At 30.3% G+C, this 16,533-nt stretch overlaps 1 protein-coding gene across 1 annotated transcript in view; it reads right to left on the bottom strand.

Annotated features, from left to right (window-relative positions):
• Positions 1 to 1,131: 1,131 nt before the first annotated feature.
• Positions 1,132 to 16,533, bottom strand: part of LOC119666707 (protein sprint-like) — a 79,881-nt gene continuing 64,479 nt past the window's right edge. The window contains exons 4-6 of the mRNA XM_038075990.1: positions 2,535 to 3,939; positions 1,393 to 2,472; positions 1,132 to 1,331 (exon numbers count right to left, since the gene is read on the bottom strand). Coding sequence (XP_037931918.1) covers positions 1,132 to 1,331; positions 1,393 to 2,472; positions 2,535 to 3,939 — 2,685 coding nt within the window. The remainder of the gene's footprint in view (positions 1,332 to 1,392; positions 2,473 to 2,534; positions 3,940 to 16,533) is intronic.

The following is a 16,533-nucleotide window of genomic DNA, read 5'->3' as shown; positions in this document are numbered from 1 at the left end:
GCTTCTACAGAAGTCCATACTGGAGACGCTTATTCAATTCATGTATATGCCAGTAATACAATGGATGGTAGCAAAATAACACTTTTTGGATGAGGGAAAAACTGTACTCTACTTTATGTGAAGGTACCATTTTTTTGGTTAGATGAAGATTTAAAATTTATTGGTGTTCTTTTCTTACTGACTTTACGAAGTTATCATCTTTTTAAATTAAGAACATTCCCAAGTTTGTACCATTATCAGGATGGTTTCCTTTTCTAGATTGTGTGAAATATAGATTATATTTTCTTTTAGTTAAATTGGTCAGACATATCTTTTTGATACTTTTTTGCACTAGACGTGCAAAGGGACTTCTACCTTTAAGGTTTTCTTTCAGGTGAGGAGTGTGAACAGTGTTTCATCTGTTGTATTATAAAGGGCCATTTTGGTCCAAAAAGCAGCCTCAAAAGCCTAATCTCACCTATAGAGTTGTTTCGAGTACTGCTAAGATAATTAAAATCTACGTAAGATAATACGTAAGATAATAAATTCAGAATTTTATACAAAGTTTGTTTTAGAAAGAATTTTGAAAAGATATTGAAAATATTCCAAAAAACAAAACAACTTTGAGTCACTATAACTTTAGAACCCTATTAAGTACGAAGACACAATAGAAATTAAATTATGGGTTACTGACAAAAGATTTGTATAAAAATTAGTTACTATATTCGAATAAAGGTTTTTTAAGATCTTAAAAGTATTAGATTTATTTTGATATTCTGTATCTCGATATGTTTTTTAAATGAGTTTTGCTGACTTTTTATGACTTGTCAAATCTATAGGTTATGGAAACTTAATTTATATATTTTTTAAGTCAGAGCTGTTTTGTTATATATTATATGTTATATATGTTACGTATATATTTATTTCTATCAACGAATTTCTGCATTCCGTGAGAACGGCCCACAATAACAAAAAATATTATTAATTAACAATGTGTATATAAAGTTCTAAAGCAACATTTAAAATTTATCCTGACCGTATTTTTTTATATACTCCACTACTATCTAAAGCACTAACTTATCTAAGGCGCTTTTAAAAGTAATATATATATATATATATATATGCTAAAATAATTTAAATTATTATTTAAATTTATAACTTACAAAGTACTTCTCGATCTCTGATGCTGGGATGTCGTAATATCGTAGCTACTTTTTGCCTATTTCCTTTTCGGGCTTTCAAGGTATCTTGATTTAATTCTTTGGTACTAAGCTCTTCAATGATGGTGTCATCTTCAGAAACGACAGGACGACATTTTGACAAATGAATTGTGTCCGAATTAAGTGTATTATCTGGAAGTAAATTTTATTTTTACTATAATACAAACTTTACCATCTAAAATTTTAAATATACCTTCATAGACATATACTAATGATGAGTCCCATGGTTCTGAAAATACAGTGCCATCATCAGATTGTGCCGAGTCGTCAATGCCATTAAAATACGACTGACAATATGAAAAATTACGCTCGACATTATCATAGGACGAGAGTCGACAACTGTTTTGGCTATCAAATGATTTTTGACTACCATTCAGTTCGCTCATGTGTTTAACGCCATTTTGTTGTTGCGTCTGTTGTCCTGACTGTTGTTGTTGCTGCTGTGGTGTAGAGCAACGTATTAATTCTGGTAAGTTAAAATCTGGAAAACGTTTTGCTATAATTTGATGAACAGTAATAGGTTTCTGTTTGTTTTCCTTGTTGGCTTCACGACCAAGTGAATTTTCTTTTTCCTGGTTCGATTGTGTTAGTGGTTGCTTCCATTGTTCCTCAGAATCATAGTCACCATAGTTGCCACCATTTTCATCATCTTCATCATCTTTCTTGCCCATAAACTCCCAACTGCTATCCAATTGCCACTGTTCAAAACGACCACGTGCGCGTTTCGTTGGTTGTTGCTGCGGTTGTGCTTGTTGTTGCTGGGTTTGCTTCTTCTTCAGTTCATCCAAACTACCAGCAATTTTCTCGATTTCCGCTGGTACCAAAAGTGGGCACATTGGCGTACGTGCTAAACCTCCTTTGGGTGGTTCTGAATGTCTATGATTGGCTGGCAAGAGCGGTCCACGCTGAGAACGGCGTAATATGCTAGCTGTGGCTAGGCCAGCCTGTCGTAAAGCATCTGCTGGCTCTGCATAGAATGGACTACCTTGTTTACTGCGTGATGCTGGCATCTGAGCAGTAGGTGTGCTTTCACCTTCTGTGGTATCCGTTTTGAGTTGATCATCAGCAAGTGACTGACTCATGATAACTGGCAAGTTAAGTGCGGCTCGTGTACGTGGCTGAGCTTCTGTTGTGAATTGCAACAATTGTTGTGTATCAGAAGTTACTTCGGCAGTGTGTGTAGCGGTATTTTCGTTGGCATGTGGCGGACTAGTAGAGGAAATGGTACAATTAGCAGGTGACAGTATGTTGGAGTTAAGTGAAGTAATTGTCGCTGAAAAGAAAAAAAAAATAATGTAGATAAATTATTTGGTGCATATGCCATAGAAAACTTACGTGTTTCAGCGAGTAAATCTGGTCGTTTTCCTTGCACACCGTCCGGCGGTTTGAAGCTGGTCAGTAAGCTAACACGATCAGTTGGTTCTTGCGACCAAAGATCTTCATAATCGCTTATTTTATCAACCAAAGTGCTGCGACAATAGATTTGTGGGCTTTCCAGTATATCTGATTCCTGGTAATGTTTTGATTCTTTACGCGCTTTTGATTTACGTGACTTACCACCACCATGTGCGCTTGTTGGCGTACCGGCTGAGCATGGAGACAAAATCTTACGTTGACTATTATTTGAATCTTTGCTACTTTGTGACTGCCAACGACTGCCGCTTGAAGAGCCTTGCGAAGAGAGTGTGTCTTTGCACTCCCCTTCAGGTGAAAGACGTTTGGCAAACGTTTGGAAAGTGTTGCTCGAATTGAGCGCGCTTGTGAGTGGATTATGTTGTGTAGCTGGTGTTGTCACCTCTACCAGTTGTGGTGAATTCTTATTGTCTACGGAAAATGTAACTGTAGTTGTAACTGTAAAGTTATTAGCTGCATTTATGTTGTGATCCGGTGGCAATGGACTATTTGGCGAGATGGGTTTGGACCAACGTAAAGGTGGCGCTGGTGGTTTGCGTAAATCTAGATTTAAAGTATTTGGCGGTTTGGGTCGTTGTGGTCTTATGCCACTCTCTATGTGATTTTTATTCGGCTTATATGGTATTTGAGTGGTACCATTTGATTTAAACGTACTTAGATTATTGGCGCTATTGGGTATTTCAGTACCATTACTCATGCTAAGCAAACCATTACGCTGGTTACTAACATCCACCGGTGACATGGTTAAAATTACCGAGTCTACTGATTCAGGACTCATAAGTTGCATATGTTGACCACCAGATGTAGTGAAAGAACTCATGCTCGATGTTGTATCCGAAGGTGTGCCAGCTTGACTGAATAGACCATTTACATTATTTGTTGGACTGAAGACTTTTGCGGTTTGCTGCACGCAGTTTGAGCCTGCTGAGTTGCTGAATACAGTTGCACCCAGACCGCTAGTTTCAGTTAAGGAATTTGGTGATTTCGCATCGAGTAGAATAGCCTCTGTTTCGGTTGGTTTTGGGCATGACATGGGATAACGCCAAAATTCTTGTCCCAACAAAGCAAGTGACGATAATTGTTGACGATTTTTGGCCTCACGTAATGCACGTGGCAGTACAAGCTGAACTGGAAGTTCATCGCAGCACTGGGCATAGTGTGCAATTAATGCAGGAATTGAATCAAACTTAAAACGTGAACTCTCTAAACTTAAAATGCCATCATTTGATTGTATTAGATAGTGTTCGATGTAAGGTCCAGTGTCTGGTGGTAGACGCACTGAAACGGCCATTGTATTTGGTTGGCTCGAACCACGCACTATAAAGTTCTGTAAGAAAAAAAAGGAAAATTTAAGTACAAATATGTAAAAAAATATAAGGAAGAATTTTTTAAATATTTTTAGCCGTGCAAATTGTGTTGTCTTCAACATCCTATTAGTCCCATTACCCATACCCATACATAATGTCTTATTGTTTTATTATCATTTCACTGCGTTAAAGTTACTCACAGCTCTCTTGGTAAATCAGGCATGCTTAGCGCTAAAATTAAATGTAGCGTTAAGAAATCTGCTCATAAATTTATCATAACAATGATAAATTGTCTTTATACCAGTACGTCCTGTGCGCCCGTATTTCTCAGCAGAGCGTTGCCATAGAATAAAATATTTTTTGTTTTCCGGTCGAGACTAGCGCGTAACATTGCGTGCCGCTGCTGGCATTGCAGCTCTGAAAGCGAATTTCGCGAAAACGTCTGTTCGTCTGTCTGTTGTCCTGCAGTCTGTCGCTAAGCTGTTAAAGTGTAAGCATAATAAGTAGTTATGCTTTGTTAATGAAAAGGATTTTTGACTTGGTCGGACACACCTACTTTTCTATTCTATATTTGTTGTTAATGAAAAACTTTGCAGACAATTTTCCGTGACAGCAAAAATGAAAATTGTTGGTATTTTAATAGCGAAGAATGCGGCATAAGGATGACTTGAGCTGCTATGCTTTGCGTGGCGTTAATCGTTTTCATAATATAAGAATTGGTCATTGAGACGTTGACAGTTTTATGGGTTTTAGAGGTTGGAGGAATTTGTATTGTTCTTAAAAGATTGGAATTCAAGCAGTGCGAGGTGTTATAATATTTCTTATAAATTTTGATTGAATTGTTGAGGGACTACTGCACCATTCAAAATCATATTCTTGGTATGACTGTGATATTGAAGAATATAATTTCAAGCACGTATAAAATTAATTTCTAAATTTATCATTCAAGCATTATATTTTTCACTATATAATTACAAAAACAAGTTGGAATGGCATTTTGTTAAAATAAATATCTAAAATTGTGAGATGAAATATATTTAACAATAAATTTTAAATAAAAAAGGAACGAGGAAAGATTTTAAAGGATATCAATCAACTATAAGTACAATAGGTCTCTTCTGGCCGCAGTACCGGCTGTTGGGCAATTTTCACGCATAACTATAAGTAACTTTTTAATATATAAATGTATAAAATTAATAATGGAAAAATGGATTACTATAATTAAAATATAAAGGACATTTTAAATGATTTATATAACAAAATGGTGTTATATACACTAATTAAAATCTTCTATTGAATATTAATAAGAAGTATTTAATAACAATATTTTTTATGAGTTGATTGAACGTCGAAAATAGAATAGATAGAGTATATTGTTTGAGAAGACTCCGAATGTCACAATTTTATAATAACTAGCTTTATAAAGCAATGTTAGTCTTTTGAAACTAAGAAGGAAACAATCCTAAATTCTATGTGAATATAGCAATGTCACTAGTAAAACAAACATTTTAGGCGATATTTGTATTATTAGTAACCTTATCATATTCACATAGTTCAGGACTGTTTTCTTCTTGGTTTCAGAATAAAAAAACAATGATCCTATTTGAATATGACAAGGATACCAACAATACAATTATATCATACGACGCTGAGTTACCAATCCGCCATTTTTGAGAACAAAATGTTGAAGAGCCTGTACAGTGTAGATGTCTAGCTAAAACTCTATTCTAAATTAATAAACAGTGACGTAGTATTTCTAATTCGGAGAGATCTAGCTTCTGATTCGTACTTCTAACTAATTTTAATACTTCGAACTAATTAAATAGAAAGGCAGAGAGCGCACGAACAAAAGCTACAAAGATACAACGATATACTGAAAGTGTCGATGTAATCTCCCAGACATGTCTGTAGTCAAATGCTTTCCAACATCGCATGCAGGTCGTTTATGGTGACATAACCTCTTGTTTGTAATTCTCGTATTGTACTATATATTATTGTGTTGAATTACTCAATCGGTAGTCAGACCGAGAGTGAATTTATTGATCAAGATAATGTTAGATAATACAATAAAATGTGCTGCCAGATTGGCCTTATATTCCAATACCTAACAATAATAAATAATGAATATATTCTTATATTAATAGAAAATGATTCAAATTGCTGCCACTCAAAAGCTCAAATAATGATTGAAATTGAGTTTTGGGGACTAAATTATTGTTAACCTATTGGTACAATATATAAAAAAAGAAAATAAAAAAATACAAAAAACATTAAATTAAAAAATATAATAAAAAACGAATTTAATAAATGAATTAAATAATAAAAAAATAATATAAGAGAAAAATAATATAAAGAATTTAACAAAAGAAAATTAATAAAATATATTTTTATAGAATTAAATAAAGCAATATATTAAAAAATATTTGATGATAAACTAGCACAAAAAACTATTAAAAAGCAAACAGTTTTTGTATAGAAAATCTAATGGATATCAAAAAAATCTACAAAAGTTATGCCACTAAAATATTTGTTGTGGTCGTTTCCTGCTACGTGTGTACACTTGAATACATGCTTTGAATAGTGAGTTTGACTATAAGAAGTTTGTGTGTGCATACGTATATTTATATATACTTTATATAGTTGTTGAGCTTACATATATATGTAAGTATATAAGAATTTGATTTCACGTTGATATTGGCAATAATTTTTGAAGCTCAGACAGAATTGCTGGTGGCTATTTCAAAGACTACCGTAACGTAATCAAGTTGCAAGGATACTGGCTATGATATATTGCATGTATGTATGAACTATAATAAGGAAACGTTGATATAGTGTTAGCTTAATACAATTTTAAAATTATAGAAAAAAAATTGGTTTCAAAAACGAAAATACAAAATAGAGTTGTTGAAAATTTCATAAAATTTCGTTTTTTATTGCTTTTGCTTTGATATATTTTTATTGTATTGGCTAAAAGTATGCAATGATTTTAGTGCTGTGAGTTTAGCTGCAGATCCGAGTATAATAAACTGTTGCGTATACGACATGTTGGCCAGAAGAATTTTATGTTTAGAGCAGTTATTGTGTTATTTGATTATATTAAAATTCTTTGAAGGGGAACAACTAGAGTGTAAAGCAATTTAATGTGTATTGGATTTGAGAAAAATGAAAATATTTTTGAGTGGATAAAAGGGTTAAAAATATTGTTGAGCTTTTAAGAATGCAAGAGTTTAATAGATTTAAGATATAAATAATAATACAAAAATACTATATAAAATGTCTAAAATATTTGCTTTAACTTTAATGTTTTGGCAGCAATAGCAGCAATACTATTTAGTATTAAATCATATATCAAAAGTAATTTAAGAAGGATGGTCACAAGGTTATCTTTATATTATGTATGATAAGAATTGTGAATTGTAAATAATTCGTTACTCTATAAGATATGCAAGCATGAGTTATGTTAATAGCTTTATAATAGTTCCATAGACTATAATGCTATTGTGTATAATGCTAATATAATGTTTATGACTTGAAAATCTCACCGATTTTTTTCAAAAACGATCATAGTTTTTATTTTGATCCAAAACGCATAATTCCATATTATTATGTGTTATTTGAATGACTTCGATTGACATACTATATAACTTAAACATCATGTCATATTTTAATACAACTCTATTTGGTAGAGTGCAATTAATTTTTATAGTTCTGGTTATAATGTATTAATAATATAAAATATATGAAGAACTTATAATTAATGTAAGTGCTTGAAATATTTAATACCTTCTGAACAAGATTAATATTGAATAATGACCTACTTAGTACGATTACTTTAAAACGAGTAGAAATCAAATTCAAAATTAGAAATTGTGGGTGGTTTGACCTAAAAAGAAGAATTGATTGCCGCAAAAATATTCCATAAATTTAACCTTTAAGCATCAGGTTGATCCGACTGTCTGTGTACAATTTCAATGCCATCTATACAAGTAAGAAATTGGCAGTTTGAGTCTCGAGGAGAAATTATACGAAATTCCCTCGACAGATCAGTATGGGGAAGCTTTTTTCAGCTCTATTTTCCTTATTAGAGTAATGGTCTTAGTAAAATGAATGTTCTTTTACTATCGTTTTAGATGATAATATTAAGAATCATTGTACTAGTATAATTTTAAATAATGTGATCGCTTTTATGTTAGTTTGTTAGTTAATTCTAGTATAAGAATTTGATTGTTTAACCTGAATTAATTGAGTTTATAATAATAGATAATTATAGATAATTATCATTTCCTATTATTTTTTTTTCATAAATTATCAAAATAATAATTATAAGAATAAATGTGATCATTATAAATTCTTTTTTTATTTTTACAATACTTTTTAAGAATTAAAGAGTAGTTTTGTTTAATTTTTGCCTTACTCTCATATTTGAAATACATATACTGCATTTTTAAAGAACCTTTCATCTACATTGAACTGTATTCTAATGATTCTTTACTTAAATTTCCTTAAATAAAAAGTTTTTAGAATTTAAAACCTTATTACTTATTTTATTAAAATGAATTTTACAAAACGGAAGTGTGAGGAGAATGTTAACTCAATCGATATTTGATGCTGGTATTTGCTTTACTTGTCTTTGTTATATTAGCAGACATGTTTTATTATTTAAAAGAATAGTAAGCAGTAAAATTTTGTTAGTAGAAGCACAAGACGACAATATGCTTAGTAAAAATAAATCTGACCGGAAATGCAATTTGTGTTATAAAAGAGAACGACCGGAAAACTGTATGAGCAAGAAATTTTCATTCATTGCCAAAGACAATGACAACAGTAGCTCATTCATTCCCTTGCAATTGTTCGAAGGTATAAGATTGCTGTACTTGTTCAATGGATATTGGCAACATTTTCGGAATGAGCTTTTACGTATAATGAAATTAATTTTAAGCTCAAAATGACACAAATCACAATAGTCAATATGCTTTAGATGACTACAAGTACATATCTCTTCCCTATCTTTTGGAGGTAATTTTTCTTGAACAATAAAGAGTCTAAGTATTGTAAAAAGTAATTATCCACAGAAATACTATAAAATGGGCGAATAGCCAGGAAAAGGCTGTTTTAGAAAATTAATTATTCTTCGAACGTTTACTTTTTTTATTAACGTTTTTATTTATTTCTTGTAAATAAAGCAAGCGTTTGCTCATTTGTGCAGTTTTATAGTAGAGCTTTGTTAAACATTGTTGCGGAGAATAAAATGGAAGATTAAGTTTTGTAACAGGATAACCATTTATAAAAGAATGGGAAGCAATAATAAAAGATAAAAGAATAGGAAAAATAATAGAAAAAATAAATTCTTTAAAAAATTGGCATTGAAGGTATGAAGAATTGATGGAAATGAAGGTAGAATACGGTATTAAATATACATTAAGAAATGTCAAAAAGTTTAATATGAAAAATTAACAATAATAAACTTTCTTATAGTAACTATGCAACCTCTGACTTAATACACAGAAGCAAATCAGAGGTCTCTAGGCTAATATCTGTCTTTACAGGACATTGGTTCATAGGACCGCATTGAGCTAGCCTCGGTCTACCAGCTTTCGAAGAAAGGACACCAGAACACTTGTTGTGTTTTTGTCCAGGTCTGGCTAGAACTAGGTTTAAGTTTTTAGGGGCTGCCTTCTTCAATTCACTCGGCGATATCTCTAACATTTGCATTAGCCAGATTCTAGCCATTACAAATGCCTCTGGCTTTCTAGTTTGACCTTATCTCTACTACCCACTATTACGAGGTTTTCGTGGATTCAAAACGGCTTTTTTAGCTACTTGACTCGTTTCTTCCTCCACCACAACTAATTAACTAACTATGCATATCATTCATATCATGATACTTAATATTAAAATGAAAACGTATAATGTTTTGTATTTCCTTTTCAAACAATTTCACACTAAATTGTATATGAAATTACAATTTTAAATTCATTATCAAATATTTCTTTCACTGCATTTATGCTTTCCATATACAAAGGACCTTTACAAACAGAAATTGTCATAACTGCCAATTCACTGCGGACTTCATAAATGCGCATGCATGAACATGTTTGTTACTGACGTTAAGTGTCAAAAAGATAGCAACAAAACTAAAAACAAAACTAATTTAAAATAAATTATCTATTGTAAAATTTTTCCGACTGCTACAAAAATCTACAATTTACACGGAACTTCACTTGAAATGCAGCACAACAGAGCGTATGAGTAACCATAAAAAGTATGAAATTCTCATGTATGCACAAACTGGGAGTATTTCATTTTGATGGTCAGCATGTTGGTCATTACCATTGTTGAGAATTGTTCATTTAACCGAAAATGATGTGGTGAATGTATTTTTGAAATTTATGTTAAAACGCCTCTGAGGCGCATTAATACCGAATTAATGTGTATTTTGCTTTGCAATGGCTTGTCATTAAAATGCCGGCAGCCGGCAGAAGTTTGCTTACGAAAGGATGAGAGGACGAGAAATCGTGTTCATATTTATGCATATTGACTTCGTTACTTCATGTTTGTTTGTGTACATAAATAAGTTAATGGTAGTATGTATATAATTAATTTAACGGAAATTATTGTTGAACATATTTTATAGATTAATGAGTTTATGTTTGTTGGCATGTAATTATGTACATTTCCTCTTTATTTATTTATTCAAAGGTAAGCCAGTTGAATTATGGAGTTAGAAGATTAAAATCTAATGGACTATGTATGTTACTTTGTATGAAATTGTCCTTTTCTTATATACAAGAACGATAGCTTTTACGTACATTAAAACTTTTTTATTAAATATTTACTTCGAATATGTATGTACATATGAATATATACATTAAGTAATATATATGTACTTTGATGGTTTTGAATTGCTTTATATTATAATATAATACTATATATAATATACTATATATAATATAGTATAATATTTGCATTAGCTTTAATAGCTGACCAGCATGAAACTCAATTAAATTTAATTCAATCACTCGGAAATGTTTTACATATCGCATTATATAGTTTTATTTTCTATTAATTTAAACGTTAAAAATTATTATGAAATTATTTTTGCCTCGAAAGTGAATAATACTTATAGTATTGTTATAGTATTATTATTATATATAATAATATATAATATAGTAAAGTTAGCTTTCACTGCTGCAACGTCAAAATATCACCATACTTAGATAAATAGAAGTGGATTTTTCCCGTTTAAATTACAGGGTCTTTAGGTTCATTATTGTGCATAATAAAATACTAATAATAATTAGTTATGTTAGAAGAAGTGTAATTAAAAAGTCATTTTTATTCAGTTACACCGGTTATGGATTTCAAAAAAACTAAGTACCGTTAACAATAAAGTGAGAGCCGAAAGTAATTGAGCTTTTGGATGAGACTGGGTCATACAATTCATAAAAAGTTGTATAAATTTTAAAGAAACTAGTAAGAATCGGAAAAGCAATTAGTATTTTTATTAATATTGAAGTAAAACATTACGATCTATAATATCTTTTTTGTTACACTTAAAGAAAATCACCTCAGCTAATCCGGATAATCCAAGCTTATTAACAAGCCTGATATCCCTTGGTTCAAGATTTCAGATCTCATTCGATTTAATGATAACCAAATGAAAATATTAAACTGGCAATCACAGTGAAAGTTTAACACTGCATTTCACTCTGCAGATATCGGATGAACAATTTATATATCATAATTTCATTTTATATTTGATATGCAGATATGATAATATTTACTCAATTTACTATAAAATTTTAGTTCGAATTGCTAATGGCGATATTCATTAGTTAAAATAAAATATTAAATAGTAATTTTAAATACTTATAATAAATTCACTATTCAAAAAAATTTTGTATTTTTATGTACAAAAAAAATAATTTTCTGTTTACTAAAAATCAACATTTACATTTCTATTTACAAAATAATTTAAAATAAAATCGAAAATTTTCTATACTATAAATTTTCGAATGTAACCAAACTTGTAGCTTCCAAACATTTTCAAGCAGTAAAATGCAGTTTTCCTCATCTCATTAATGATTGATGTGCCCATAAGCAACGCCATGTTGTGTCAATGTGGTTAAACTAAAACTTCAAGGGAGTAAGTACGCAAAATATACTGCACTGTAGTTAAAGGATTCATCAAATTCAGGCTTTCAGGCATATTTGTATCTAAGCCTATTTTTACTTTGTTAGAAATGTATCTGCGTAAAGCAATGGCTTTCCGTTACAAACAGCATCCGAGCGTTTGTACTGTCTGGCGAGTCAATATGTTACTTCATCGTTAGCATGGCAACTGTTACCAAGTCTCTAAATGAATCTGAATCTCTATGATTGCTGTTGCAATTGCCTAAAACCACAACAGCTTTCAAGTGCATGCCTAGGTATAAATGAATAATGTATCAAAATAACGCTAGAAATATTCGTACAGAGACTTATGTGGAACTATTTGTATATGGTTTGGTTTGGAATGTATATTATAGATTCACTTCGCATGTTTTGAATGCATTCAAGTGAAAGTATTAAATGTGAGTTTCGCCTTAAGTTGGCAATTCGAATGTAATTTTGTGGCATTTGAAATGAATTTCCAAATGATTGAACTGTTAAAATGAATGTGAGAATATCTTAACGCGACTAGTAGAATATGTTGCATACTTTTAGGAAATTTTATTAAGTTCATTTTCTTAAAGTTGATGGAAGATGAGAATTGAAGTAACTCTTAAGGATTTGTTTAAATGAACTATAGTTAATACTGTTAAAATCATATATTTTTGAATATTGAGTAATATAATAGACCTCAAGTAATATTGAGGTCTAAAGATGATGATCACTAAGCAAAGAAATCTATTCGCATTTAAGGCAAAATATGGAAAATATATTACAAATTAACTAAGGTGAACCTAGCGTCCATTAACCCAAATTTTATTTAACAAATTCCAATGCAACATTTTTCTCATCACTTTTTTTATACGAAAGCGTGTCATTATAAAAATTTTTATATATTTTTTCATAATTTCTTATTTGCTCTTTAACTTTTGTTATTTGAAAATCTTTTCCTGAATCTCTTAAAGTTTTATTAATTTAAGTCTACAAACACTTTGCATGTCGCAGAATTATGACGTTCAAGTCAACATGCTCGTTCACACGCTGTTTCATAAATTTTTTTTGCACATATCCTTTTCAACCCACTTAAAGGATATAGACGATGTAGTGCAACTAGCGGCATGCAAATATTACATAAATACTAGGACATGTGGGAAAGTTCGAGCATGTGCCGGCTCGTTTATGTCGTTTGCTCATTTAAATTCGGCTCTTGTATATCGTGTAATGCATACTTAAATAGATTTGATGAGATTTCTGCAAAAATTTGAATATTTCCCCATTTGTAAAAATAATTTTTTTTGAACAGATTTTCTGCAAAATATATTTATATTAATCTACTTGAATACGAAGATGTGCTTTTCAAACTATGAAACCAAATTTCAGTGTATTTTATTTAAATGTGTAAATTATTCATGCACATATCACTGAACTTTACTTCAAGGCACAATCCTTGAAGTGCATATAAGGATATTTTGAGTTCTGCATTCAAATTGTAGCTCAAAAAATATTGTTGACTTTTAAAGTGCTTTTGGCATCCAAGAAAAGTTTTCAAATTTTATTATACACTCAATGGTTAGTTTTATAGATGCAGACAATTATTTTAAATTTATAAATATTTTTGAACTACCATGCAAAAGTTGAAGTATAAAATTGCTTTGAGCAGTTCAAGAATTTTATTTTAATTCATAATTTTATTTTAAAAATGAATTTAAAATTATAATTGAGATTATTTATTTAATTTATTTGTTGCTGAAATGAAATTGCTGGCAATATTTGAATTGCTGAAGGTTCGTGCTTAAATGTGAGAGTTTCTCTGATTATTTGAAGAAAAGAAGGAGAAAAAGAATGCATTTTTATCTCAGCCAAATTTTACGACGATTTGAAATATATATAAAATTGTAGTTAACAGTTAGCCGAAAAACTTCAAGGTTTTACTTTCTTAGAAGCTGTTTGAAGCTCATTGTTTTAACTTTTTGTATTGAGTGGAGTTTTACTATATATGAATCGTGTACGTAGTTTTTATAAAAATTCTGTCCGATCACATTAAAGTATATATAAATATCATTTAAATATCATATTTGTTCTAAGCTTATTTTCTAATCTTCTTCTTAACCTAGTATAACAGTCCTGGATTAAGCAGTGCTTCCTCCATCAATTTTTGCTATCTGATTCAATCCAATGACAAGTTTTTTTAATCGTTCAAGCGTTGCTCATTTTCTATTAGCAACATTTTTTACCATTTTTTAATCTATAAAAAGGTTCACACAAATCTTTAAACATATGGTTTCTTTTGTGCTTCTATTGTCCTTACGTTTCACAATGGACACATACTGCTATCCATTTTGTTAATAATTTTTTCATACCCAATTCTTTATATAGAATTAATATCATTTCATATATCTCTGATATCAACAAGCTTATACATTGTCACTTTTAAAATGTTGAACTGTAAACATCGCAGATAATGTCTGTGAGATTGTTAAACACCATATAGATTTAATATAGAATCGTAACAGAATTACGGGATATAGAATATGAATTCAAATCCCACTATGGCTTATTCTAAAAATACCACAAATTCTTTTGACAAATGTTTGGTGGTTCTGTCTCACAAAAATAGGGCTCTAAGCACTTTTAGAACTAATAAATTTGCCAGTTAGATTAACGTGATGTATCATATTAACTTAATATCGTACAGTATTACTTATGGTTAAAGAAAGACAAATTGTATTTAAGTCGGTGGTTTTGTTAATCCAATACAATCCGCAGAAGACTATCACATTAATTTATGAAAAAATGTGAAAGATATATGTTGGCAATTGACATTTTGTAATAACTCTATAATGCTAGATTTAACAATAGTTTCTAAACTGAATAATATAGTTTTTTATACAATACAGCTGTTTTATATTACAGTACTGTTCAATATAAATATTCAGAACATATATTTAACTAAGCTTATTGAATACTCATCATTAGGAAATAGTATTTCAGCAAATGTACTAAATAAGTTATGTCTATTAGTCTCTCAAGACTTATATAGAACCCATCATAAACTAATATTACACACTTGTGTAATATATTAGTTTTGTGCGAATATTTTTTGATATAGGACAGAAGATTCTTAAATTTGTGAAGTAAGTAATAAAAACAGGAACACCGAATCAATTTATGGATGTAGAACTGAGGTCGATCAGATCGCAATACCTTGGTGAACTACTCCTAGGACTTACTTTCAGCTAAGTTTAATTAAATCTATATCTAAAAAAAATGAATTTATTTCCTCAACTTATTAATATAAAAAATGATTTTAAAAAATAAATAAATAATATTTTAATATGAAAAATAATCTGATGGTGAGTAATTCATTCAAAGGATCATGAAACTTTCATAGGAAATTTTATTTATTTTTTCATTTTATATTAAATTTTTTTAATGCTAGTTTCATAATGAATTGCGTTTTTTATGATTTAAAAAAAACCGGTAGTTGAAAAAAAATTAAAATAATTGGCTGTGGTTTTAAGCGCCCTTTTTGAAGTATCCAAAACCCATACAAGAGATGAGTAATTAACAATGGCAAAGGCAATCAACAGACTGTTTTAGTTTTATATGCAATGCTCAATCTAAACTCATAGAAAAACCACATTTTCTAAACATGAGCCAGAATATTACACAACGGTTAGTTCCACATAAATATCTATGGAATGAGCATTTAATCTGTTGCAACAAATGAATGTGCGGCCACATTGTCAGTCTTCATTAGTGCAGCTAATCACGCATGCATGGCTGTAATTATTTATGTTTCACCAGAGAATGAATTTGTTTTCATTAAACATTTTTTGCAGATAAACACAAATAAATAAAATTTTTCCATTAACGAGAAAGTAGAAACATACACACATCCATATATGGACAAGTACTTTAGTGATTCATACATAAATTTATAGATATATTACAAACTGATAGTTATATTATTATAATAATAGCAGCTTTATAAAAATTTTTTAGAGAATTTCAATATAAAAACGATATTATAGTGCTTGTCATATATACGAGTATTAAGCATAAATTTCATATGAAAACGCAGTGAATTAGAACAAATTTCAACATTTAGAACATTTCTAAACTGAGTTCTATGTATGAAATGCTTTTAGTGCATATGAATTTTTATATGATTTTATTTGGATTTTTCCTTTTATTTTTCTATTGTTTTTAACATAAACTAAATGTGAACTCCTTTTCCGCCACAATTTGTTAGATCCGTTTGCCAAGTCATTTACCCACGCCCAACAATTGGTAAATGCATTTTTGCATTTTTGCTACTTTTACCTCTTTTTGTTGTCAAAAGTCTAATGAACCTTTTGCTCCATTTTCCTCACAATAAAAATAAAAACAATATAAAATGAAAATAGTAAGGAAGCACTCATACTCCACACTACTGACGTATCTAAAAAGCTCACAATTTC

Source organism: Teleopsis dalmanni, chromosome 1 (assembly GCF_002237135.1).
Source record: "Teleopsis dalmanni isolate 2A chromosome 1, ASM223713v2, whole genome shotgun sequence".
In the NCBI taxonomy this organism is placed as follows: domain Eukaryota; kingdom Metazoa; phylum Arthropoda; class Insecta; order Diptera; family Diopsidae; genus Teleopsis; species Teleopsis dalmanni.
This window is presented reverse-complemented; position numbering and strand designations above follow the sequence as displayed.